Source organism: Melopsittacus undulatus, chromosome 6, assembly GCF_012275295.1.
Source record: "Melopsittacus undulatus isolate bMelUnd1 chromosome 6, bMelUnd1.mat.Z, whole genome shotgun sequence".
Lineage (NCBI taxonomy): Eukaryota > Metazoa > Chordata > Aves > Psittaciformes > Psittaculidae > Melopsittacus > Melopsittacus undulatus.
Window position 1 is genome coordinate 60,948,916 of NC_047532.1, and position 27,460 is coordinate 60,976,375.

At 37.3% G+C, this 27,460-nt stretch overlaps 1 protein-coding gene across 2 annotated transcripts; it reads left to right on the plus strand.

The window, feature by feature from the left end:
* Positions 1-27,230, plus strand: STXBP3 (syntaxin binding protein 3). Of its 2 annotated transcripts, none has more exons than XM_005148078.3 (19): positions 1-111; positions 7,087-7,136; positions 8,090-8,171; positions 10,260-10,336; positions 11,009-11,087; positions 12,429-12,529; positions 14,620-14,774; positions 15,178-15,268; positions 16,247-16,371; positions 17,743-17,838; positions 18,481-18,538; positions 18,731-18,796; positions 19,224-19,304; positions 19,985-20,123; positions 20,705-20,811; positions 21,150-21,248; positions 22,134-22,219; positions 23,810-23,958; positions 26,080-27,230. In XM_005148078.3, exons 1-19 carry the CDS (start codon positions 69-71, stop codon positions 26,169-26,171), a joined length of 1,776 nt encoding a protein of 591 aa, XP_005148135.2. In that variant the 5' UTR covers positions 1-68; the 3' UTR covers positions 26,172-27,230. The 2 variants fall into 2 exon arrangements, with proteins under 2 accessions (XP_005148135.2, XP_030903905.2); XM_031048045.2 differs by lacking the exon at positions 1-111 and adding an exon at positions 478-496.
* Positions 27,231-27,460: the final 230 nt, after the last annotated feature.

The following is a 27,460-nucleotide window of genomic DNA, read 5'->3' on the forward strand; positions in this document are numbered from 1 at the left end:
GCGGACCGGGAGGAGGACAGCGGAAGGGAGAGGTGTGGCAGTGGCAGGTGACCGGGTCTGCGAGCAAGATGGCGCCGGCATTGTGGGGGTTGAAGAGCTTGGTGTGGCAGAGTGAGTACGGGGTTTCGTTCCGCGTTCCCCTTTCTCGTCTCCCTGGCTGGGAGCTACCTTGGGCCGCTTGGTGGGAGATGCTGCGGGCAGGCAGGGAGCGTAAACAGCTCAGGCACCGCCTCCCTGTAGTGCTGAGGTAGCCCCCGTGGTCGCTGAGGTAGGGCCGGGGCCCTTTTTGATGCGGTTGCTAGGAGAGCCGGCTTGGCCCGGCCTGCGCGGCTCTGCGGGGAGCCCGATATGCGGCACAGGCTGGAGGTGACTGCTCTTCCCTGGCTGTGACTGAGGGTGGCGAGAGGCGGCTGACCCGGCTTGTAGCTGTGCTTCGCGTGCCTGTGGTGATAGCACCTGCGTGGAAGCGTTTTTGCCTTATTCCGAGATAAACTAGGTAGGATATACACAGTCATACCAGCTCTTACAAGAGGTTAAGTTTAAGTCAGCTCTTCAAGGACTGCCCTGTTGCTTGGAAATAGTTTTGTAGAGTGCTCCTGGCTGCCGAAGGGGTTCTGTGGTTCTCCGTCACGAAATGGCACTCCCCCTTCACGTTGGATTTCACGGTTTTCAGAAGAAAAAACTATTGGTGTTCCAAGATACTCTAGTAAATGAGCTGTAGGATTTTATTTCCATGTTTGGCAACAGGTTCTTCTGATGTTAGAGAAAATGAAGTTATAACTACTCCCCGCCTTACTGGAGTAGAAGTACTTCAGGTAGTGCGAGACTTCTGGGGAAAGGCGTTAGCAGCCACCTCATGCCGCTCTTCACTGTGACTCAGTGAGCCGCTCAGCCAGCCTGGTGACTGGGAGGTTCCTGCTGCCTTCTCATCTGTGTTTTCCTCTTCCACTTCCACCTGCAAGCTCTAGTCTGCTTGCTTGTGTCACTGGAAGAGAAAACAGAAAAAGGGGAGAAAGAGGAAAGCAGGCTGTTTAACGTGTTCAGTTCTCATTTGTTGACATCTGCACCCTGCTTTCATCAGTTTAAAACCTGTCCTTTAGAAATCCCTACGTGTGCAGCTGTTCATTTCCTATTTCACTCTGTTAAATCGTTTGTGCTTTTGACTGTAAAGTGACTTGTCTGGTGGTGTTTTCTAGAGCACTTAGACCTTAAAAGGAGGGAACCTGATCAAAGTACTAGGTGGTCAGCATGTGTATAAGGACTTTTGAAAATGGCATTGCCAGTGAGGAAGAATGGTGAATAATAAATAAATAAAGGTGATGGTGAAGCAGGATGAATAATAAAACATTTATATAGCGAACTTTCTAAAAAGGAATCTTCATCTGAAGATAATGCTTTGTTAGATCACTCATTACTCTTGTCTTTCCAAGACTACAACAGTGAAAATTTATGAACAAAGTTTAGACATTGTCTGGCACTTTGTGTATGGATAATTCAGGGCCATAAACTGCTGCTTTTTAGTATTTCAGCAAAGGTGGCTTTTTATTTATTTATTTTTTTAAAAGGCTGTTTTGTCTGAAAATAATGTTAATAATGGTGATGCTTCATGTGGCAGTTTGTTGTCAATATCTGTGAATAGGGAAAGGAGTTACACCTGTGTTGTGCGTACAAATAGTATTGTATCTGTGCTCTGGTATGATTTTGTTAAAACCCCTTCTTTTCATCATGATAGCCCTGTCTGTAAGGTGCAGTTTTAGACTCAGTCTAAGCAGAAGTGTATGACAAGATTACTTCGTAGGTTTGTTTTCAGTTAAGTTTCACAGTTATGGGGTAGGTGAAACTACCTACTACCTGCATTAGGAGTCAGTAATCCTGTGGATAAAATTCACAATATACATGTCTCTTTGTGTGTATGTAAATAAGGTTATCTCCACAAGGAATTCTCTCTCCAGGGTTTATCTCTGTGTGTTTTTTGTTGTTAGTTTCATGTGTTGGTTTTTTTTTTTTGACTTTCGTTTGTGTTCTAGAGTTCTATAACAAGATTCTAGCCTAGCCATACATCTGTATTATTTTGTAAAATGATACAGCAGTTCTGCAACTTTATTTTTCAGTACACTTGTTTGCAGTGAAAGCTGTTTTAGTCCTTTTCTTTAGAAGTGTGTTATAAATGGGTTATTAATTTTGCCAAGGTGTGTGTTTTGTTTTCTTTTTCCACATGGGGATTTAGTGGTCTGCTCTTCTGTCAGATTTGTGTATAGTTCTTACCTGGATTGGCAACTAAAAATAGACTAAAAATGCCTTAAACTAATTAAATACATTCATAGAAAATAAAATTAGCAAAAGCAGCTAGGATGCATGGTTGGTATGAAATTTGTGAGAAGCAAATGAAAGCTTGGACAAAAATTAAATGCTGTTCATATCTAGGTTTACGAATAGTTTTGGTACATTCAGAATGCTTATTTAAGACAAATGAGATTATTTTTAGAGTCTATAAACCAGCGTAAGTCAGTCGTCTGGATAAAGCAGCTTCAGGTCAAGGACAAAACAGCAGTTGAAATGTTGCAGGGGCAAGTACACTTTCTGGTACACTTACAGCTTAGAATAAAATCTTTTTGCTTGATGGGATAAAGCTGACTCCTCTTTTTAATAACTGAAATGAAATTCAAGGCACAACTTGATTATGGAATAAAGGAGCCAACAAGGAGAGGTGCCATGCTTGACGTTATGCTCACTAACAGGGAGGAACTGGTTAGAAATGTGATGCTCCAGGGCAGCCTTGGCTGTAGCGATCATGAGATGGTCAAGTTAAAGAGCCTCAGGCCAATGAGAAGAATGTGCAGCAAGCTCACTGCTCTGGACTTAAGAAACCAGACTTTGGCCTCTTCAGGAACCTGCTTAGTAAGGGTCCATGGGATATAGCCCTAGAGGGCAGGGGAGTGAGCCAAGACTGTTGGTTGATATTCAAGGATCGCCCACTACAAGCTCAGGAGTGTTGCATCTTGACTAGAAGGAAGTGTGACAGGAGGGCCAGGAGACCTCCTTGGATGCGTAAGGAGCTGCTGAGGAAACTTAGAGGGGACAAAAGAAGCTTGTAGAAGGTAGAAGCAAGGACAAGTGGCCTGGGAAGAATACAGGGATGTTGTCCAGAACCAGCTTATTAAAGCTAAGGCCCAGTTAGAATTAAATTTGGCAAGGAATGTGAAAGATAACAGGAAGGGCTTCTACAGATAAGTAGCACGTAAAAGACAGACTAGGGACAATGGGGCTACAGAACTGATAGACAGAGGGCGAGCAGTTGACATTATCTACTTGGATTTGTGCAAAGCAATGAACACTGTCCTGCATGACATCCTTGTCTCTAAATTGGAGAGATATCAATTTGATAGGTGAACCACTCGGTGGATAAAGAACTGGGTGGATGGCGCACACAAAGATTTGTGGTCAACAGCTCAATGTCCAGTTGGAGACCAGTAATGAGTGGTGTCCCTCAGGGACTGGTGTTGGGACCAGTCTTGTTCAACATCTTTGTCAGTGACATAGACAGTGGGATTGAGTGCGCCCTCAGCAAGTGCAAGGTCCTGCACCTGTGTCAGAGCAATCCCAGGCACAGTTACAGGTTGGGCAAAAAGGAAATTCAGAGCAGCCCTGTGGAGAAGGACTTGGGGGCGTTGGTCGATGAGAAAATGAACATGAGCCAGCAGTGTGCGCTTACAGCCCAGAAAGCCAACTGTATTCTGGGCTGCATCAAAATAAGTGTGACCAGCAGGTCGAAGGAGGTGATCCTGCCCCTCTACTCTGCTCTCGTGAGACTTCACTTGGAGTACTGTGTGCAGTTCTGGTGTCCTCAACATAAAAAGGACATGGAACTGTTGGAGCAAGTCCAGAGGAGGGCCACGAGGATGATCAGGGGACTGGAGCACCTCCCATATGAAGACAGGCTGAGAAAGTTGGGGCTGTTCAGCCTGGAGTAGAGAAAGCTGCGTGGAGACCTCATAGCAGCCTTCCAGTATCTGAAGGGGGCCTACAGGGATGCTGATGAGGGACTCTTCATTAGGGACTGTAGTGATAGGACAAGGAGTAATCTAAATTTAGGGGAAGTTTAGATTGGCTCTAAGGAAGAAATTCTTTACTGTTAGGGTGGTGAGGTACTGGAATGGGTTGTCCAGGGAGGTTGTGAATGCTCCATCCCTGGCAGTGTTCAAGGCCAGGCTGGACAGTCTTGAGTGATGTGGTTTTAGTGTGAGGTGTCCTTGCCCATGGCAGGGGGGTTGGAACTGGATGATCTTAAGGTCCGTTCCAACCCTAACTGTTCTATGATTCTGTCCTATGGTCCTATGTTGGGGACATCGGTCAGTGGAAAGGTGAGAGAAGATCATGGGGAGAGAGCAGGGGCAGCCGTGAGGGGGATGAGTGGAGATCATGAGGACAGGAGAGGTGACCACGAGGTCTGAGGGGAGATTGTAAGCAGAGAGCAAGGGTAGCCATGAGGGAAGATCATAATGGGAGAGTTGGGGTAGTCATGAGGTGTGAGGGGGACAGGAGAGGCAGCCATGAGGGGTTAGGGGACAGGAAGGACAGCCATGAGGGTAGAGCAGGGGTGGCCATGAGGGGTGAGGGGAGAGCACGGAAGATCATGAGGGGAGATGTGGAGTAGTCATGAGGCATGAGGGGACAAGAGGGACAGCCATGAGAGGTGAGGGGAGAGCACGGATGGCCATGAGGGAAGATCATTATGGAGTGAGGGGCAGGAGAGACAGCCATGAGAGGTGAGGGGAGAGCAGGAGCGGCCATGAGGGAAGATTGTAAGTGGGTGGTGGAGTTGGTGTGAGGGGAGATATCGAGGTGAGAGCAGGAACAGCCATGGGCCGTGAGGGGTGGTAATGAGAGTTGATCTTGAGGGGAGATGAGGGGTGGCCATGAGGGGTAGGGAAGGCAACTGTATAGTGTGGGGCTGCTATTAGAGGGCAGATGAAGGGTGGCTGTGACTGGGGCATCTATGAGGGAGATCACTTTTCCCTTAGTGACATGGGTTAGTGGTGTGCTTGGCAGGCCTGTGGTAATGGTTGGGCTCTACGATCTTAAAGGTCTTACAACCTTGTTGATTCTGTGATTCTATGTATTGTTCAGGTTTATTTTATAGGCAAATAAGTTAATGTATTGCATTAAAAATACATTTGAAATTTTGGACAAGGCTCTTGGACAGTTGATTTATTATTTAAAAACTCTGTAATGCTAAGGACTAATTCCTTTTTAAGAGTGTTCTCAGAAAATATGAAGGTTAATGAAATATTCTTGAGGCTAAATATTTATTCTTAAACCTTGTGTACACACCTAGGAAAATGTAAGTAACAAATACATGGTATCAAAGTGGCAGGAAAAATGTGCCTGTATTACATACTAGAATAAGATACTACCAACAAGTACATCTTGGTAGGAACTCTGCAGTGATGAGCATTTTGTAATTTTATAGAGGGTATATCCAAAGAAGGCATTTGGGTCTCTGCAACAGGCTAACAGACCTAGAACTTGTTGAAAACTGTGGATTGTGTGTAACAAGAAGGATGCTGAATTGGAAGCAACCCAGAAGGCAAGTGTGAGGGATGATAATGGATTTTGGGAGTTGTATAACCAGAAAAGGGTTCAGGAGAACTGAACTCGAGTTCTGCTGTTTAGCATCATGAACAAAATACACGAGTTGCATCCCACTCAAAACATGCTTTTTGCTTAAGTAATTTTATACCAGTGTTTTTGTCAATTTATTAGATACAGTGGAGTGTGAGTTTTTTTTAAGTTGTAACCTAAGCACATTGGAAAGCTAAAGCAAGAAGACCCATCTTTCCAAAAGAAACTTGTGTTAATGTGAAAAAATCTGTGTAGGACATCTGTGGAAAATATAACCATGAGAAGCATGAATCATGATGTTTTGGGAGCATTGTGTGCTATACAGTGTTTGAGTTGGTGAAACTGAAACGAAGGCTGCCTGAGGAAGTAGGCCCAGATGGAGAAACTGTTGAATTCTGAGGCATTGGAGGTTAGGAGTAGAGATGCATTACGTTTTGATGGTGTCATGCCAAAGGAACCTAGGCAAAAGTGAGTATACTAATATTTCTAAACACTGACGAAATAGGTGTACTTTTTTCTGTATGTGCACCTACTGTTCTGAAGCTTCTTACTTTTTTTTTTTTTCTCTATCGGAAGTTTGGTTTATTTCTTAATCTGGGAGAAAGGTCCAGATATTTTTATAGGCAGCAGTAGTCATCAGCTTAGTCTGAAATTCTGTTCTCTGGGAAAAGTGAACAGAATAATTACATGTCTTTATTCCTGTGTTTATGAGCATAAGGTTTTAAATAGTTCCCCAGATATTCTGACTTTTAATTAATACATCCCACTGCTGTGAGATTGAATCTGCATTAGCCTGATGACATCACTTAGGAAAGTTGCAACTTGGTTCTGGTGATCTTTAAAAGCTGTGGATCGTAACTAGATGCTGACTCTTATTGCTGAATCCTGTATAAGCCTTTTAATTGATACTTCTCCCAGAGTCCTCATAGCAGGAAAAGATAATGGATACCTATTTAAGGTAACTTTCAGTTCCTGAAAGAGCTGGTATTTTCTTAGGCTTATTCTGGAATTCCAGAGAAATAATAAGGACATCTGAAGTTAGCCTGTATTTTAAAATGGATCTGTTTGTGAATTTGTTGTTCCAGCTGCCTTTACCTTAAAGTAGCTTATTTTTTTTGCATATGCACGATCCATTTAGTGGAAGAGTTCACAAAAAGAATAAAATAGAACCCAAGTGAAATAGTTACTACAGGCCTGTGATCATTCAGGCTGATTATTATGGAGCTGTTTATTATTAGCAAAAATGAAACTTTAGCTCTGTCTTTTTGAAGTGGGTAGGGACAGTTTGTGCTGAAGAATTCTGTTGAGGTATTTATTTGTGGTTTGTTTGGATTTGTTTTTTTGTTGATTTTTAATTTTTATTTATCTAAACATATTAGTCTTAATGGGTGAAGTAGTATTATTTTTTAATAACAATTTGATTCCGCTAAGTGGTAAATTGTCTATCTCTGCCTCTTCTTACAGAGCTAAAATCATCAGTATTTGAGGACTGCAAGAAAGAGGAAGAATGGAAGGTATAATTTAGTGATATTGTTTGTAAGAATGTTGGAATGACTTGAACAAGTAATCTGTATCTCTGAGAATAGAAAAAAAAAATCATTTAATGGCTGGCACTTTAACTTAGAATGCTTTTCTGTCCAGTTGTTGCATTTTAGTTCTCTTCACTCAGTCTCTGTATAATACGTAATGAAAACTCAAGGTTTAAAATCATAGAATGCTTTGGGTTTGAAAGGACCTTAAATATCAGCTAGTTCCAACCTCCTATCCTGGGCAGAGACACTTTCAACTAGATCAGGTTGCTCAAAGCCCCATATAACCTGGCCTTGAACACTGCCAGAGATGGGGCAGCTGCAGCTTCTCTGGGCAACTTGTGCCAGTGACTCATCACACTCACAGTAGAGAATATAGTAAGACAAATGGTTACTCATCTTGATTGTTTTTTAAATTTTGGGAAAAAAAATGAATTGGAAGCTGTTTCTGTTTATCTTTTGAAAGACTTGGACTTTATTAATTTCAAACGTGATGCTGCTGTGCAATACAATGGAACAGGATTCAGCGATACGATATCTGTTAGAGCTACTTAAGCTGTAAAGCAGTTTTAGAGTAGGTAAGTATGGACATAAGCAGGCTATGGGGTAAATTAACAAGAATTCAAAAGACCTGTGTCAAAGTGAAAGTTTTAAAATACTTTCTAAAGGGAGCAGTGGGGACAAGCTACATTTACAATGCAACTTATCTTTTGAAGTCCTGTATGCAGAGAGCTGCTTTCTGATGCTCTGAGATTAATTTCCCACTGCAAAGTTGCTATATGTGGGTGATGATCCAGATACTAGCTATATGGAGGTGAAAATGCAGAGTAATAGAACAGATTTCAGCTTCAAATTTCCATGGCAAGTTGTTAAGGAAATAACATGTGTTTACTATAACCAATTAATCTATCTGAATACTTGCGGATTTTTTTGATTAGGTAATGCTTTTGGATGATTATACTACTAAATTACTGTCACTGTGCTGCAAAATGACTGATCTGCTGGCAGAGGGTATCACAGGTAAGCATTACTCTTTTTAATATACAGACGAAATATCCTGATAAGAAAAAGGGAAAAAATAAAATCGATGGTACCCTTGTAAGAAGTTGTCTTAATGTTGTTGAGGAAGACAAGTAGCAATGGGATATTAGACTAGCAGACTTTCTGGTTGTACAGTAATTGCACAATTGAGCATTTTTGTTACTTGTCATGAAAAATCAGATGTTTCTCTGCCTAGAAGGTAAAGCCTTTTCTTCAGTAGTATTTCTGCTAAGGATTTCAATAAGTTTGGGCTTGTTTAGTGTTTGTTTTTAAGCTTATTAAAATTTAGGTTTGGTTGGATGTGGGATTTTTTTTTTTGGGGGGGTGGGTATTTGCTAATGTCAGCAGTGGGGTAAATAAGAAAGATAACTGTCATGGAGTGATCTTAAGGATATCTGTTAGTTGAAGTTAAAAAAAAATTAGTTCATTTAAGTATTATAGGAATATTAGTAAAACATACAAATGGGCAAATTATTCTCTGCATTTCTTCCTAATGTGTTCTGTAAGTCAGTAATATCTGCTGCTTCAAATTCATTTATGCTCATGAACAGTAGAGTTAAGAGGGCAGAAAAACTCAAGTACTGAAGACAAAATGAGAACAGGAGACAATAACAGGCAAACTGAGAGGCATTTCCAAGAAATGGATGTGATAGAGACAAGAATTTAAATTTGAGTTTTATGTTGTTGAGATATATTTTATTCTCTTCTGAAAATTAGAAAGCTTGCTGTAATAAAAAAAAAAGCCCACAAAAAAAACCAAAACTTGAAACGAAGTTATATCAATGATTACTTTAACTAGAATAAACCCATAAGCAACATTAACAGTAATTAGATATTAGCCACTGTCAAAAGTGAATAATAGCTAGATTGTGACAGATCTCAGTTATGCAGTGTGCCTGTTTAGATAATACTTTGTTTTTCTACAAGTGTTTTTAAAAATGTATTTTCTCTCTAGCAAATTTCATGGGTTTTTCCTCCCTAAAACCTAAAAAAAAAAAAGAGTATGTTTTTGCTATCATAAAAAATTTATTGAAGTTACTTTTAGGTTTTTGGGTTTTTTTTAGATTTTTAAAAACACTTTTGTAAGAGAGTATTTTACAGACTTAATTATTTTTCCACAAGTAGAAAGATTCTTTTTATTCCAGCTATGAAGTGGAACATAATTCTTCTGGAATAGTAGTGAAGCTGTATACATTTCACTTTTTGTAGTGTGTTTTAAATCATAAGAAACACTACTTATCCTTTGTGAGAACCCTTCGCTGAGCATGTATCCTGTTCATCAGTAGGAAGCCTTTGTTGGAACTAGATGATCTTAAGGTCCTTTCCAACCCTAACTATTCTATGATTCTATGATTCTATTTTTAGTGAGTATGCTACTGAAAAGAACCTGTCTTTCCACATCCAGATGTCTGATATTACTTATCTTCCTTGTTCCTCCCCCTCAAAATTACTGAGCAATATGAATCACTGCATTCTCAAGCTAGTGTACTGCAACAATATGTAATAATGGCTTTACTAGACAGAGAAGACTAAGAATGGAGTAAAACTGATTTGATGGAAAGGTCTAATTTGTGCCTGCCATTATATTGAAACACATTAAATGCACAGGAAAGAGGCAAACAAAGGACAGAAGAGCCTCTAGGCCAAAACAGTGCCTTGCATAATTTATTTCTCCTTTTCGTTCTCCTTCACTGTGTTGGAAAAACCAACTATCTTGCTGAGTCAGTTCTCTTGCAAGATATTTCATACTGGGCCCCTTGGTTTGAGCAGGTTTGTATTGCCATACCTATTTTGTGTGAGTGCAATGCTCTTCTTGTGTACAACAGCCAGGAAAAAAAATTAGTCATAGATTTAGGTGACACTGGACTGAGAGTTGAAAAAGTCTTGTGGTAAATTGCTCTGTTGAAAATAATAAAAAATCAAGGCGAACCATTGCCACTAATTTTGTGGACAACTCAATAGGTGTTATTTTATTTTTATAACTTCTAAATTTAAATATGTATTGTACTTTCCTTACAGGTGCCTAAGGTTCTTAATAATAAAAATGTAATATTTCTTATTTTATAGTGGTGGAGAATGTATATAAAAACCGTGAGCCTGTCCCACACATGAAAGCAATATATTTCATAACTCCCACCAAGAAGGTTAGTATTTTAAAGAAAGTGTAGCAAGATCTTTCAGACTGAAAAGGCAATCTTATTTTAAAACAGTTGGTCACTGCATGCAACTATATAGTACTGAAGTTTTGTTTTTTGCATGATACTCCTCTGTGTGATACTTAATTTTCTGTGATGAAAAGACAGTGCAGCGTCATCATAGGGCATGCTGCAAACGTGTACCTTTTTATCAGTGGAAGCAGTGTTTCATTGCTTGCATAGTGGTCATGTCACTGAGAGAGATGCTGTCTCAAAAGAGTGATGCAATACATCGAACAACAGAAGTCCAAGTAATGGCTCTTATTAGAGATTACTCTTACTTCCTGAAATTTCTTGAGAGAATAAATCTCAGCACAGAGGTGGAAAACGAGGCAAGTACCCTACTTTGCGTGTTTCCTGAAGTGATCCTAGTGCACCACTGACTGTAATTTTTTATTATTCTTGATCCGGAATGAAAGTCTTCTTCTTGAGTGTTTTATTATATGTTGATTTGTAGTATTCTTGAGTGGTACTGCGTAGTTAACAGGGCAGCAGGAGAGGAGGGAGAGGTTTGGTTTGGTAGTTTGGTATGTGGGGAAAAGCAAAAAACTAATGTGTGGTGTTTTTTTTCTTCTTCTTTTTTTTTTTTTTTTTTTTACTTATTTTTCCTACCTCCCTAAGTCTGTAGATGGACTTATTGATGACTTTATTTCTAAATCATCCAGCAGATACAAAGCAGCATATGTATATTTCACTGACTGTAAGTAAGCTTTTCTGTTGTAGTTTGGTAACATTATGTAGGTAAATAAGTAGGTTCCTCAACTTTCTTTACTGTAGTTTAGTATGTGAAAATTGAGTCACGTTTCTTGAGAAGATAGGAGCTTCAAGTCATTAACTATATTTGGGTTGCCGGAATGTAGTCACCATGCTGTATGGCAATGGTAATTTCTTGCATGATTACCAAACAATGTTGATTGTTCTCCACCTCAGCTTTTAATTTAGGTAATCTACTTTTAACTCTAAGGTATTCACATATTCTTCTGTGTTAGAGAGTGTGGAAGAAGACAAATCAAGTAAAACTATGTATCTCATGTAAACTAAATAGTACTCAAAAATACAAATGTGCAAGATTTTTTTTCAGGAACAGTGTTTTGTAGCGAGCTATTTTAGGTACTTCCTTCGCACTTGAGACAGCTTTTTCCTGTCCCTGAAAGAAGGTGCCTACTTAGCCCTTGTATGCATGACATATCGCAAAGCTGAAACAGTTAGTGCCAATGAGGCTTATGTGACTGCATATACCTCTGAAGACAGCATGACTAAAACACCATGTAAAGAAATCCGAATGTGCTGCTGAGGGCAGAGATGGAATTGTGGCTTCTGTGGATAGGCCGTAGCTGCTACCATGTCTTCTCAGCACAGTTAACCAAATTACTATCAAAATCACTTTTGTTTCTTGTTTGATTTTATGCTGATGAAGCAGTTCTTGTTCTGGAAGAATACTGTTATCTTGTTGTATGTCCTTTGTTACAAATGTTCAAGCTTTCAGTCTGAATGCTTGCCAGAACTTTTCACACCAGGAGTTAGAGATACAGCTCTGTTGTTTCCAGTATTTGTGTCATCCAGGTAGTGCATAAATTCAATTTCAAGAGTGGTATCCATTGTAGCCTGAATACATTTGAAATCTATAATAAAATTCCATATTTCTGTGTCTTGTTATGTACACATTATTTTTTCTGTTTAACCTTTTTGTGGTTTGAGAAAAGTTTTCTCCTATATCTGAGAAAAAATAGAAGAAAATTTTGCTTTGATAAATCCAATATCCTTTGCCGCTGCAGACTGCTAATGAGTGTTCTACAACTTTGTTTAACAAAAGCTGGTAAAAAGAATTGCCAGTGATGCTTCTTGAAAAAGATCTCAAACACAAAAAATAATGATCATACAATCATGCATTCTTTTTTACTTCAGGAAGATTTAGCAACTTTTTAGTATATTAATATAAATTAATCCTTAACTTGGAATAGTTTGTTCTGAATGCTGTAAAACTTCTGAGTAAACAGCTGGAATATGCACAAATGACTTATAACTACCATCTCTCTCCTAGTTTGTCCTGACAACCTCTTCAATAAAATTAAGTCTTCCTGTGCAAAATCAATAAGGAGATGCAAGGAGATCAACATTTCCTTCTTCCCATATGAGTCTCAGGTGAGTTTCATTCTTTATCTTGACAGCAGAAAATAGTCTGGAGGACTAATTTCACGTATTGATGACCTGCTAGAAAATTATTACATAGAATCTAGTTCTTGGTTTTGTTTTCTAGTTGACTCTGTGTGTGAGACTTGTTGCCATTTTGGCATAGTTCCAATGTTGGCCTGTATTTGATGAAAGCAAATGCTTTTGTACTCCAAGGCTTACTGTTTGCACTTGATCTCTTTGCCAGACTTGGAGTCATTGCAATAGAGCGGTTAGGGAAGGTATCTGTCCTTTAGGAGAAGTAAAGTATTCTGGCTCATCTTCAGTAAGCAGTCAAGTTTGTTACTGCTTATACTGAGGTGTTCTTTTGACAAACTAGGTAGGTTAGTGCATAGGAATAAGTAAAACTAGCTGCTTTGTTAAAGTCAGAAAAGGAGTGCAAATGAGGAGAACTGAAGGGGAACGGAGCAAAACCACAGTCTCACAAAACAACTTCATGAACTCTTTCTTGAGAGGGAAACACGGAAACCTATGTCTTGTCAAATAAAAATTGGAAACCACCAGTGTAAACTGAATGCTTTCTATGTGAACTGACACAGCGTGTGCTGTGTCGAGAAATAATCTGTTGCTTGTGCACTTTATCAGATACAGAAGACTGAAATGCACTGTGATACTCACTGATAACAGTCAAGTCCCCAAACTCTGTTCCCTATTGGAAATTGTACGACTAAGTGTGGATGTTTCCCACAAGTCTTCCTTATATTCTTCAAACCTTATGACCATATCAAAGGTCAGAACTCTTGTATATACCAAGTGGCAGGTGAATATAGGGGTGGTTGCTGCTATCTAAGCCTTACTGTGATGCAGTTTCCTAGTTTGACAGCACAGACGTTTTTACACTAAAGGTGTTTTATTATTTAGATAAGGAAACCATCAGAGAATGGCTCAGCTTTATATGCAGAGAACATCATATGATACAGAATATCGCTTGGGTCAGTTGGCATCAGCTGTCCCAGCTATGTGTGCTCCCAGCTTCTTGTGCACCCCCAGCCTGCTCACTGGTGGGGTGATGTCAGAAGCAGAAGAGACCTTGACTCTGCATAAGCATTGCTCAGCAGTAACAAAAACATCGCTGTGTTATTGACACTGTTTTCAGTACAAATCCAAAATGTAGCCTGTGCCAGCTACGATGAAGAAAATTAAGTCCATCCCAGCCAAAACCAGCACAGGGCTATTTTTCTAAAGTCAGAACAGAGGCAGCATTTAATTTCTTCTCATTTTTAGTTTAGTTTTGTATTTTCAGTATTTTGGATTGTGACAACATTTTGAATCATTTTCAAAGAATCAGAGAATGCTAACTAGTTTTCCTAATTTAAAATCTGTGGGCCTGCTTTCTGATGTTATATGAGTAAATAATCAGACTGTGCTCTGGGCAAAGTCCAAGTGATTATCTACTAGAATGAAACCAAATCTTTATCTGAATGGTCGTTCTTCTTTGGCTGTGTAGTTACAGAGTCCATCTGAGGCTGGAGAAAATCCGTTTACTGACAATGAGATTTTTTCTTGTGTTTGCGTTCCATTTATTAAGCTGTTGAAAATATTTTTCTTCTGTGTAGTACTAAACATCTTCTGTCAGGGTTTAATGTTTTTAAAGAATTTCAGCTGTTGGAGGTTAAGTCTTAATGTAACAAACACATAATATATAAAATTCTATTTTAAACAAATTTACCTTGATACCTTCTATGATCGTTCCGGTATTACATTGTATGGCTCTGTATGAGAACACTGGATGGTATTTAGTTCTGCCTGACTTGGGTCCTTCCATCTGTACAGACAGTAAGCAATTTGAAAAACACAATAATTTAGATAGGGAAGGAGCGTAATAGAAGAAAAGAGTATAAGAACAAGAAACATGAGCTTAACAGGGCGGAGAAAGAGGATGGAAGTGTTTTTGTTGTTATGGATGGTTTTTTTTTTATGGCATTTCACTCCAGCGTGTTTTCAGAGTATTAGCATTCGTTTTACCATATAATTTATAACTATATAATTAAAGTATTTTTCTTTTCTTTTTTTTTTTGTTGCTGTTGTTGTGCTTTGCATAGGTATTTACTCTCAATGTTCCAGATGCATTCTACCGCTGTTATAGTCCAACTCTGGCTAAGACAAAAGATAAAGATGCTGTAATGCAAGTAATGGCTGAACAAATCGTTACCTTATGTGCCACGCTAGATGAGAACCCAGGAGTACGATATAAAAGGTGGGGCAAAAATAGTGTCACATAGTGTAGTTGCTTTCACTTACTGGACTTCTCGCATTGTTTGGTAGTAGCCTGAGGCTGCAGCCTGATTTCTTTTATTGTGGATTGTTTTTAGTCCACAGGTCTGAAATAGGCAATGACAGGAATTTGTGAAGTGTAAGCAGAACAATGTATTATTTTTCTTTGTGTGTTCATATAACAGTACTTAATATACCCTGGTTTGTTATGAATTGTTTATTTTATGTTTGATCAGTAGAAATTGGAAATAGTTAGAATGGAGTTTGGAAACTGCTCATGAAACCAGAGGCTCAAGCTGTGGAGTTCTTTCTGTTTTAATGGTAGCATTTTAGTGGTTTTGATGAAGAAAAATCAAGTTATTTTTGCATGCTTCCTTTTTTCTCAGTGGACCATCTGATAAAGCCTGCAAACTCGCAGAACTGGTTGAAAAAAATCTTGAGAATTATTACAAAACTGACGAGAAAAGCCAAATAAAGGTAAAAAGTGAACTAAAATGTTTGCTTTTTTTAAAGTTTGGGATCAAAGAAATAATGTTTAGAGTATGTTTTGACAATAGATTCTACAAAACCAGATTTTATTTATTAATAAAGGCAACTAGTTGCCATTTAGTTGGGTTTTGAGTATGGAAACAACTTAGAGGTTGTAACTGAAACAATAAACCTGTATGTAAGCAAAAGTAATTTGTATTATCAAACTAAGTGTGCTTGAAAATTTGGCCCTATGATAACGTAGGGGCTGATACAAGCCTGAAGAAAAGTGGATAACTTGTCTTAATGTCACCTTCCTTAAGGCTGTGGAAGAGGGTTATGTGTAGAAGGGACTTAATTGCAGAATTAAAATGGCTTCTATTAAGGGTTTTATTGTCTACAAAGATAGAGATTTTCACATACATAATGTTTTTGATCTGTCACTATAGATTGGGGCAGATTAAGGCAGCTGCTGAAATGCAGAAGTACAGGGTATACCATTCTGACTTAGCGCCTTGCCACTCTGTGACAGAAATAAATGTACCTGGTGCTACTGCTGCTTCACTGAACCCCAAAATGAAACTTTCAGTTGAGTGGTTGGATGTGAATTTTTCTGTATTGCAGAACAGTATAGGTAGTCTGCTCTGAAATACAAACGATGTATTTATTTGTGACAAGTCAGTGGGAGGCCTTCTTTATTAGTTTTCCCTATACATTTTTGTTCATTAGATGAGATGACTGAATGCATTGCAAGCGGCTAAGAGCATTGCCTTTAAAATGGGTGTTTATAACTGCTGTGTTCTGATTATTATTCAAATGTTTGCTTTTATTTATGTTGAAAATTCACACTTGGACTATACTTTGTAGGGATTTTTCAGTTATTTTTCTGAAAATGTCTGCAGTGCTGTAGCTTATTTTAAATAGACTTAACACGCATTAACTTTTTACTGTCTGTATTAATTTTAGATTTATTTGATGTCTTTCTAGGCTAAAACCCATTCCCAACTAATAATAATTGATCGTGGCTTTGACCCAGTGTCAACTGTCCTTCATGAACTCACCTTCCAGGCAATGGCATATGATCTGCTACCAATTGAAAATGATACTTATAAGCAAGTATTTAAAGAAAAAAAATAAGTCTAAACACTTTAGTGTTGATTAGAAAACCTATGGAATTCTTTAGCTGAATTGCATCATAGCAATATTAGCTGCTTATATTACATAAGAGTTGGTTCACTTATTAGTCTTTCCTTTTGGATTTCTAACTTCCTCTTTTTGTCGACTTCCTCATTTACTTGAGATTAGGTAAGCTCTAACTAGAATCTTTGCCAAGTAACAAATTCAATTTTCCTCTTTTTTTTTTTTTTAAACAAAGAACATTGTACTAGACTTTAAGCAAAGCCTTAGTAGTGGATGTTCAACTTCTCTACCTTTTTTTCCATATTCTCAACCTTCTTGGCCTAAAAGGCAAAGAAGACCAGTAATTACATACTGAGAAGAAGCTTAGCTAGTTCTAGGGAGCACTTACTTTTATAGCTCCAGTCATATAATTTTTGTAATTGTTACAATTTACATGTTTCTACCCTAAATGCATGTTTAGTTAAGCTACATTTAGTTTATAAGCATTATTTTATCCCTGTTTGTCAGTGTGCCATGTTTTTGTGTAAGGTATGCACTTTGTCAGGTTGTTCTGACACACAAGATATTGGTAAGACTAGTCTTTGTGGTGACTGACTAGAGCAAATGAGACCTCATCACCTCAGTGTTTAGTTAAGCAAAGAGGTATGCATATCTTCTGTCAAAAACATTGGGTGAATGTTTTCAAAGAAAATGTAGAATTTGACATACCTGAAATTTGCTGGATATGAAAATGTAGCAGAGTGTTTTCTAAGCAGTCATGATGTGACTTTTGCAATTAATCTTGTAATTTCTTTTTCTTCTTCTCTGCTCTCTGGCCATATACACTGTGAGTTTCAGTAAATGTGAAAATGTTATGTAGTGTGGTAGCAGTTGCTTTATACTTTTTTTTTTAATAGAAAAGTAGTAGCTGGTCTGTAATGCTATGAAGCATGGCTCTTGTATATGTCAAATAATTAGTTCTACTTAGTCTGTCTTGTTGGTGAGTGGGACTTGGTTTTTCTTCAGAGATTTAAAATGTCCTGGAGTAGATAGAGAAAGCTGTGCTTTGTAATCTCAACATGTACTACTTTGCATGCAGTTCGCATTTGAAGCCAAAGGGAGTTTAACATTGGAACCTGAAGAGAAATTGAGGTGCATGTAAATGTATGATTGAAACTCTACTGTTGGTTTAAAAGAATGTCCAAGAAGCTATAGCCCCAGAGTCAGTTTAAAAGTCATCTACTCCTATGTTCAAAGATGTAATCCGTGAAATCCTATGTAAATGATATTGTTGGACCATGGCTGTGTTACTGTGTGTGGGGATTAGAACTCAAATCAAATAACTCTGAATTTTCTCTTGGAAGATACAAAACAGAAGGGAAGGAACGGGAGGCAATTCTGGAGGAAGATGATGAGCTGTGGGTGAAGATTCGGCACCAGCATATTGCAGATGTGATAGAGTATGTGAATAAAATAACAAAAACTAGTTCAAAATGCAAGTTACAGGAGTCTGAGAGTGAATGTATTTGAGCTGTTAATTAGGAATGCAGGCAGTAGTGAAGATAGTTTGCAATATAGACTGCTGCCTTTTAAACAGTCAATGCCAGGGAGAAAACATACTTTCAAAACCAGAAGTATGTACAGAAGTATACAATTTTACTATAAAGTATATATATAATGTATATAAATATAAAGCATAAATGTATATAAAATATATAAGTATATATAAAGTATACAATTTTACTATATCTTAATTACAGTGCTTGAGGGAAATGGAAATAAAATTATTTCCTGAAAAGTGTCTTCACATCTTTTAAATTGGAAGGGGTAATTTTGTGTAAAGTACTAGCAAGTTATTGCACCAAATGATGTGCTGGAAATACCATAAACAGAATGTTTTAACTTAAATTTGTTTTTTTTGTGTCAAAAAACACTCTTCTATGAAGCAGACCTGTATTTGAAACTTTTGCTTCAATTCAGGAGTTCTTCTTGCACACTTCTGTTAATATTTTAGGTGAAGATGTCAAATCTTTAATAACTGTGGTGCTGTTGCATTTGATTACTTTATTTTTATTTTTTTTTATTACTATTTTTTTCATCAGGGAAATACCAAAACTTTTTAAAGAAGCTTCATCAAAAAGAAAAGCAGCAGAAGGAAAAGTAAGTTGTTTAAATTATTAATTATTGTTGGTTTTCCTGGTTATTTAATTATTTTCAGCTGATCAGATCGATGTAATTCATGGACCTTTTACAGAAATTAAGGCTTAACTTATTGGCAGTTTTTGGAGGGTGTGGGGGACCAAGGCTGCAACAGGGAGGAGAAAAACTTTAACTTGTGTCATTTCTTCACAGGTATCAATATCTGCTCTGACCCAGTTAATGAAAAAGATGCCACTTTATCGTAAAGAGATTAGTAGGGTAAGGGGTCTTTTGTAACTCCAACTTCACAATAAATCATTTTGTACACTGCAATTTTGTGTGTTGAAGTCTAGTTCTATTCTGTCATTTACCTATTAAGTGTGCTATGTAACTTTTCTCCAGATTAATATGTTCACCTGTAAAATTGTGAGAAGAAAGCTTATTTCCAGGTGCTTAGTGTGTAAAAATATCTACTTTAAATTATTTGTATGCTTTGAGGATGGAAGATAGCATAGCTGTTTGACGTTATAAAAGGTATTATGGGAGTTCATCTTTGTGAAGGATAAGCCACAAAAAATATGTGATGGTGCTGAAGGATAGGCAAAGGGTGGACTCTTGTAACCAGTAGAAATGATTGCTTCTTGTTTACAAAATAAGAGCAAGTTATTGCAGTTTGTAATACTTTTTTTTTTGTTTGGTTTTCTAGCAAGTCATTCATCTTAACTTAGCAGAAGACTGCATGAGCAAGTTCAAATCTAACATAGAAAGGCTCTGTAAAACTGAACAGGTATGCTGAAAATAACCCCACATACCAAACAATAACTTGCTACAAATGTGACTTGTTCGTTTGTAAGATTAAATGCTTGTTTTCAACTGACAACAGTAGTGTGTCTCTTGCCAATTTTTTTTGAGGGGTGTGTGATCAATTATTGAGAGAGAAGCATTAAAGCTAAGTGAGATATACAAGGCTCTTACTCTGCCAATAAAGGACTTTTGTTTGTTGTCTTTAAATATGGCTAATTTGCATAAGGATAATCTTTGTTTTCTTTGCTCAAAACTATTACGAAGTTGCCTGACTAAAAAGCAAGTCCTTTTAAAATGTCTGGGGAAAGCACCTGCTAGGGTGAAGTATTGCATTGTGCTGCTAATGTTGAGTTATAGCTTACAATTTTTATTTATATGAATTCTAAATATCAAACAGTTCAAATTGAGTGTTAGGTAGTATTATTGTAATGCTGTAACTATTGAAACAATAATGACAAAGACTTGTCATACTGAGTTTAAATTGATGCAGCTTGATAGTTTCCTGAAACCTATTGTTTTGTAAAAATGTGTTTTAAAACATACAAAACACAGAAGTGGCTTTTTGTTTGTGTGTGTGTGTTACTGTTTTTTTTAATGACTACTCACTAAACCACATGGGTTTGTTTTTTTTTTTTCCCCTTTTTGTTTTTTCCTTTAATTTAGGACTTAGCTCTTGGAACTGATGTAGAAGGTCAAAAAGTGAAAGACTCAATGAGAGTCCTTCTTCCAGTTCTGCTCAACAAAAGTCATGAGAGCTATGACAAAATTAGAGCTATTCTCCTGTACATCTTTAGCACTAATGGTATGATAAGCTACCCTATTTTGTTGTTGTTGTTTCTTTCAGGGGTATGGACTTCAGCTCAAGTTTTGGGCTAGTATTTTTAGTTAAGCATCTGTATTGGAGATTATGAACAATTTTGAAAGAAATACTGTCTATCTTCTGTAGCTTGTCTTGAATTAGTAATGAGGTATTACTGGTAAGGAGTTCAGACATTCAATGTAAGTGCAGATCTGTGCAGTGTTTCAGCATCATTCCTGTTCTTGGATGTTGGCAACAGTTTAAATTTTCTCCTTTTCACTTACTATAGAAGCTTGTTAAATGGGGAGCTCTGTGTCTATTGCAACTCGAAAATTAAGTCAGTGGGGAAGAATTTCTAGTAGAGGAGGAAGAAACTGGTATAATGTTGGTCTAAGGAATCTATAATAATACTGAGTTTTGGTCTCAAAAATGGAAAAAACTTTCTCTAAAACAGTTTTGTGTTAAAGTAGACTGGCCAAACAAAACAGTAATCTTGACTAAGTAACAGCCCAGGATGTCTAAAACAAAGCTGGGTTTAAATTAGTCACATGGTTATTAAGTTGCATGCTTTCCTTATGTCAAAGGAACTACGCAGGAGAACTTGGACAAGCTGATCCAGAATGTTCAAATACAAAGTGATAGTGACATGATAAGAAATTGGAAATACCTTGATGTTCCTGTTATCTCCTCAGTAAGAACATATTCATTTATTTTGTAATTTCCTACAACCCAAGTACTTGGCTACAGCTCTTATCTTGTCAAAGTAAAGTAACTAAAATGTTCCCTCTAAAATTGTCAGCTTAGTGACTTGAGCTAGTTGGCTTTGGTTAGTGCCAACTTACTCAGTTCCTTGTCTCTGAAATTAGTAGTTCTAGTGTGTCCTGAATTCTACAGCTATTAATTGTTCATTGTTATTGTTATTTCCTAAGAATCTCCTAGTGGTTGCCTTCCCCCCAGTAGTAATTGGTAATAAGTTTAAAAAAATCCTAGTCCCTGTATAATATAACCTTGTTTTGAAAATCTATTCAGTCTGCTGCTCAGCAGCATAAATACCCAAGGAGGGACCGTTCTTCAGAAGAAACTTACCAGCTTTCTAGGTGGACGCCTGTCATTAAAGATGTTATGGAGGTAAATCTGACTACTTAATGCTTGGGTGCAGTGCAGAAACTTACTCAAGTGGGCAGTTACAGCTAGTTTTTTTGAAGTTCCTTAGTGTCTTGAGTTACTTGTCAAGTGTTTAACTTACAGGTTAAATACACCTGTTTAGCAAAGTGATCACTTGTACACTGTACTACAGAATATTAGCCTGCAGTGTGTTAGCAGTGCTTCTTGTAAAGGTGATGCAAATGAAACTGAAAGCAAAAAGTCTTTCTGAACAGCTTGTCCTGTGTTTGACAGTGGTCACTAATTTGAAGATCTGGATTTTTTTGCTTTTCCCTCCAATGGGCCTTAAAACTCCAAATCTAAACTGTAGATTAGCAGAGGCTGGGAAATACTACTTGCCAGAGGTGTAGTTGCTCTGTTCTTAAACCTCTTCCTAAGCATCAGTTAGTGACCCATGTTGGACAGAATAGTGAATTTACTGGACCTTTTGTCTGTCCTAGTACTGTCATTCGTAGATTCTTGGTGACTTTCACCCATTCATTTGTGTCTTCAGGGGACCCTAACTTCTCTCATACACCACTAAAGAGAAATGAAATATGTTAGGGTCTTCATAGATGAAAAGGTGCTAGTGAAATCTGAGCAGTTAAATCAGTATTATATTTATAAATAAAGCATATGTGCTTCCAGTTCCTCATGATATACAAAAGCCTTGTAATTTTTAAGCATTACGTGGTTTAGCATTTTGTTACATAGGAGTGTAGTTGATGAGATGCTGCTTGCAACTGGCTGTTCTAAAAAATTGCATGTGCTGGCATTGAAGTCCAGTTAGGCATCCTTACTGGAAGCTGAAACTTGATGGGTTTTAGATCTGCATGGCTCTTTGAAGTGAGTCTCTGTTTTGACCTTCAGGATGCTATAGAAAACAAACTAGATCCAAAAGACTGGCCATATTGTTCCCAGTGTCCTCCTACCTGGAATGGTTCAGGAGTAGTAAGGTAAGCTGTTTAATTTCCTAAAATATAATTTACCCATTTACCAATATTTATGTCATGTACATTCTCAAACATAAAAGTGTGCTTACTAAGCAGTGAAATAGCATATTTAAGTTGTCATGTGCAAAATGTTTTTTTTTTCACCTAAACCATACTGAACTTTGTTGTTTAATAACTTGGCTATATGTAGCTTATTGTGTGGAGTATCTCCCTTTTGCTTCCAAGTTAGAAATAGCATTATTGTATTCCCAGAATGAGAAGTTTAAACCATTGACCATTTTAATGTGAAGTAGTGTTGGGAATGGATTATTGGTGTAGTGTGACTTGGGCAAAAAGAATGGTTTTATTGCTCCTGAAAGTTATTTCTGCTGTGGTAGCAGTGTGTGTCATTCTTCAAGGTAATGACTTCAGTAAGCTAAAATTAATGTCTCTAAGTTCTCTCATTAGGGTATATGGGCCTGTTGGACATTTGACCTCTGTTGCTAGGGTATAGCTTGGAGAAGTCCAGAAAAGTTGGAGGTCTTGAAATTAATTCTCTGCTAATGAATGTGAAATGATGTGTTGTGTGTACTTACATATTTACTAATACCGAGTAGTTTGGGATTTATATTTTTAGCTCACTAATCTGTACTGTCCCTTCCTTTCCTTTTTATCCTATGAGCTCTTGAACCTCATGATCAATACCTGCCAATTTGACAGCTTTGTCACATTTGGTAGTGTAATTTAAATGGTGCGACAGCTAAATAGAAATAGAAGTGTTTCTATCACAGGAATGCTCCTTGCATTGATCAAATGCAGGAGTTCATAGGGAGGGAAATTTATACATATCCTAAAATTGGAAGAGAAGCTTGCATTGGAATTAGTGTGTTATGGAATAAAAGACAAAAGGTACAGATGCATAGCCTTGAGAAAATATTTTTTCCCAGCCTTGGGAATGTAAGGACACACAATGGTGATCAAGGCAAGGAAACACTGGGGCAAGTCCGTGTACATTTTAGCTGGATATCTATCTTATAGGCTGATGCAATGTGAGTATCTTTCAGGCACACTAGCAAAGAGAGATCAGGGCTGAAGATGTCTGAATCTGCAATTTCTGCATCTGTGTTAGTCTATTTTACATGCCTTTTGATTTTTCACTGTAGCTATCTGAATCTTAGTTGGTAACAGCCAAGTTTTTTTTGTTTTGGTGTGGGTTTTTTTTGGGGGGGGGCGGTGGGTTCTTTTTTTCATTAGAGTATCTGTTCATGTTTAGAAACTGAAAAACTTAAGACTAGCTTTTTCAAATGATCCTGTTATGAAAAATGGCACTAGAATTGCTAGCATGCAGAATTAAGCTGCTTGGTAGAAGTCCTTTGTGTGTGTGTAACATTTTTGATTTGTATTTATTTTCCCCCATGTGCTACTGAATAGTTTGAGAAATATGCAAACTTGTTTTCATTAAAATCCTTTGAATTATTAATTTATTTTGTTTTTTTCTAAATGATAATTAAAACAGGAACTGAATGATAGAAAATGTTACTGCTTAAGTGTGTTATTTTAAACAAAATTACTCAGTAATGCTATATAAATGTAATCTTATAAAATCTTTTACAGTGCACGCCAGAAACCTAAGGGTAGTTATAAAGATGAGCGAAGGAGTAGTGCAAGACTGATTATATTTGTGATTGGAGGAATTACATATTCTGAGATGCGCAGTGCTTATGAAGTTTCCCAAGCCTACAAGTCCTGCGAAGTTGTTATTGGTAAGCATGGCTTGGAAAAAAGGGGGTAGGTAGGGGTTTACTATATGTGTTTCTGAAAAATGTAAGGATCATTTTTTCTTCCATTCCCTAAGTTGGTTCAGCATACTAGTACTATAGCTAATGTCTTTCTTAAAACCATGCGTTTAGAAGTATCTTTTCAATTTATCTAGATTGCTTGGTGGTTGGTTGTTATTTTTGGTTTGTTTGTTGCTTTTTTTTTTCCTCAACCAGATGTTAAGGATAATAAATGCCGTTATGCTCTACAGAAGAATCATCATGAATTATGTCAAAGAAATACATTATTGAAGTAGCCTAAAGTATAGTGAAAAGGATTTAAAAGGATTTGTGTTTTTTTGCGTTACAGCTGGCAAACCAGTGCAAAATTGCTCTTTTGGGGAGGTAGGGAATATAATTATTTTTAACAGACAAACAAAACAACCAACCCTGCTCTCCTCCCAAAAACTCCAAACAACAACCAAACCAATTCAAAATAACTTTTTCAGTGTAGAACAGTTGACTTTGTAACATCCTTGAGTTCTTGTCATGTGTTCTTTTCTAGGGACTTAACATAAACCACACCATGATTTATAGCTTTTGCCCTGAAAAATTAAGTAATTGCCCTTATATTGAGATTCAGCAGTAAATCCATGAGTTGGCATCTGGGGTAATATCTTGTCAGTTAATACTTCAGGTGCAGTTAATCCTTGTTCTATCAGCTCCTGTGCTTCAAATAGTAATTTTCTGTAATGCTGTTTAAATTTAGGTGCTAAAGCATTTGCTTATATGGTATATCAAAATGGAGCTCCAAAATACAGATACTAGAGACCTGTATTCATCTCCAGTGGCAGCTGCTGTCCAGGTTCATGGTCATCTAAAGCATTCTAAATTGCCTGTGATGCCTATGTCTAGCAATTCAATGTAGTCCTGAGTTTCAAAAAGGAAAAAATAATACCATAATTCTAAATAAGTAAATACTCTTCCTTAAAGCAATGACAACTTTGATTTTGAGAGTCTGTTACTTCGAGATAATGGGGAGTGTTTAGGTTTATTGTGTATATTTGGGGTTTGTTTGTTTGTTTGGGTTTTTTTTTGGTTAGTTGGTTTGTTTGCCGGTTTCATGAGTGGTGGTTGAGGTAAGTTTAAGGCTGCTCCTACTTCCGAGTTGCAACCAAAAGACCAGAACAGTCGTGTAGTTTAACAAGACTGTTTCTTCATCTGACACTTGTTGACAGACCCACAGTGCATTTAGATAACTCTTTTGCTGGCACAAATTTTCACAGCACAATCTTCTCTTATGCTTAGAGGTTATTCTTGCAGTTTTGTTTGTAATCCTCATTTTTGAGGGAAAGTACTGACTACCAAATTTCCGTATGTCTTACTGCAAGATGAAATCTTCCTGTGTTCCCGATTTGGAACTCAAAAATTAGTAGCCCATTCAGGCTACTAAAACTAAAGGTTCAAGACAGACCTGATTTTAAACAGTTAAAGAGTTCACTTTATAACTCTAGGGTGACCCTTCATAGCAAAAGTTACAATGACTGGCTGAGAACAAGAGAGGTAGTTGTGCACTCTGGAGGAATTATAAGGGTTTTCTTTGCTGCTCCAGACTTGGAATTCATTGCAAACATTTCAAGGTGATGTCAGTAAGAGCCAATTTTCTGTAACTGCTATTTCTGTGGAAAAATAGTTTGTGACAATCTTTAATCCAGATGGTTTCTTGATTCCAGTTTAAAAACCTGTTGTTAAATCCCCCTTTCACAGAATGGGCACATTACTTGTAGGCTGTAATAAAGCATACAGCAAAGTTGGCCCAGGCTTAGTTTGTATTTCAGACTGGGCAGAGCAGGGACTTTAAACTTCTATCCAAAGTTAAGAATCCCAGTCCGGATGTTTCTGTGTGTGGAAGAGGGACACCATCTACTTAATGTTGATACTTATGGTGATACTATGATACAACCTGAAAAACCACTTTGAGCTGTTGTACTTAAGTTTTCCAGGTACAGTAAAAAACACTGGTGTGTCCCCAGTTTGTTTGTTTATTTATTTATCTATTTTCAAGAGGGAATGTTTGTAATTCTGACTTTCAGACTGGTACAGTTAATAATTCTCTTCTTCTGTCAGGTTCTACTCATATTTTGACACCTAAAAGACTACTGGATGAAGTTAAGAGCCTTAATAAACCCAAGGATATGGTCTGCATTAAGGATGAATAAAAGTGGTGATGTTAATGATGCATTAGGAAAAGACAAATAGTATGTACATATTGTTATGGAACTGAGTGTTCTAAATACTGTACCAGGTCACCACACCATTCTCACTAATGGAATGTTACTTTGTAATTTAAATTTGCTCCTTTTTTGGGGGTCGGGTAGAAGGTAGATGGTAAAATCCACCTGTGTGTCTTTAAGGTTGTATTTTGTATAGTCAGTGTTACACTGTAAGTGCTTTTTCAAAAGGGCTTGTTCATTCCTAAGAGATGATGCTAACAGTTACTGTGACTATGTGTAGACTGGAATTGTCTGAGAACTGTTATAGAGTTTATTTCCACAAATGACTGAATTAAGTGACTAGGCTCTTATGTAGAGGCTTTGGGAGAAAATTTGTCAGTATGAGTTTATGATAAATATGTTTCACAGTGTGGTGTCTCAAGCTGTAACATTTTCTGTCAAATAATGCACTGAGTTATTTAAATATATGTAACTGTGAAAAATCAAGAGGCTTTTTTAGATGGTGGTGGGTAAGGTACAAAGTTAATCATGGAAGTACTAAGCACCTCTAATTTCAATAAATAACTGGAGAAATGCTGTTGAACTGTGCACTGAAATACACTTTAAATAATAGAGGGATTATTACTAAAGCTTTTCAAAAAATCTTAGTTTCTTACCAACTTCCTAACAATTGTATCTACATAGTTTGTCTTTGAAGTTGAATTGCTTGTAATACACAAGTTCCAAAATTTTTAGCATAAATCCGTTTTTGAGGGAGTGGGGGCAGTTGAAAAGGAGAGTAAAAGAAGGGAAGTAGTTGAATCTTTCAAATGGCTTAATTCTTTAAAATACGAAAAGCAAAAAGTAAACCAAACACCAAAAGTTGATGCATTCAAGAGATTTACTGTGTTCTTCTACTTTGTTACACACAAAGAAAGAAATACATAAATTGTGTTGAAGGGGATCAGAGAAGTTCTGAATTGTATTAATTCTGTAATACTGGTAATATTTAGATTTGTCTTGGAAAATTACTTCAATAATTAAATTATGAACCTTTTAAACGGATGTTGTATTGATGTGCCTTGAAATGTTTGTTATATGTAGAATCTGAGAGAAATGTTGTAATGAAAAAGATGAGACTACTCATGACTTTCTATTTATGTTTTTGCCAACTGCAAGGATATTAACTTTTTGTTTTGCAGAACAGTGATTTTCTTTACCCTTAATTTTGACCTCAGGTTAACTATTAAGTTAAGAGAATATTTTGGATAGGTAAGTTCAGTCAAAGTTAATTA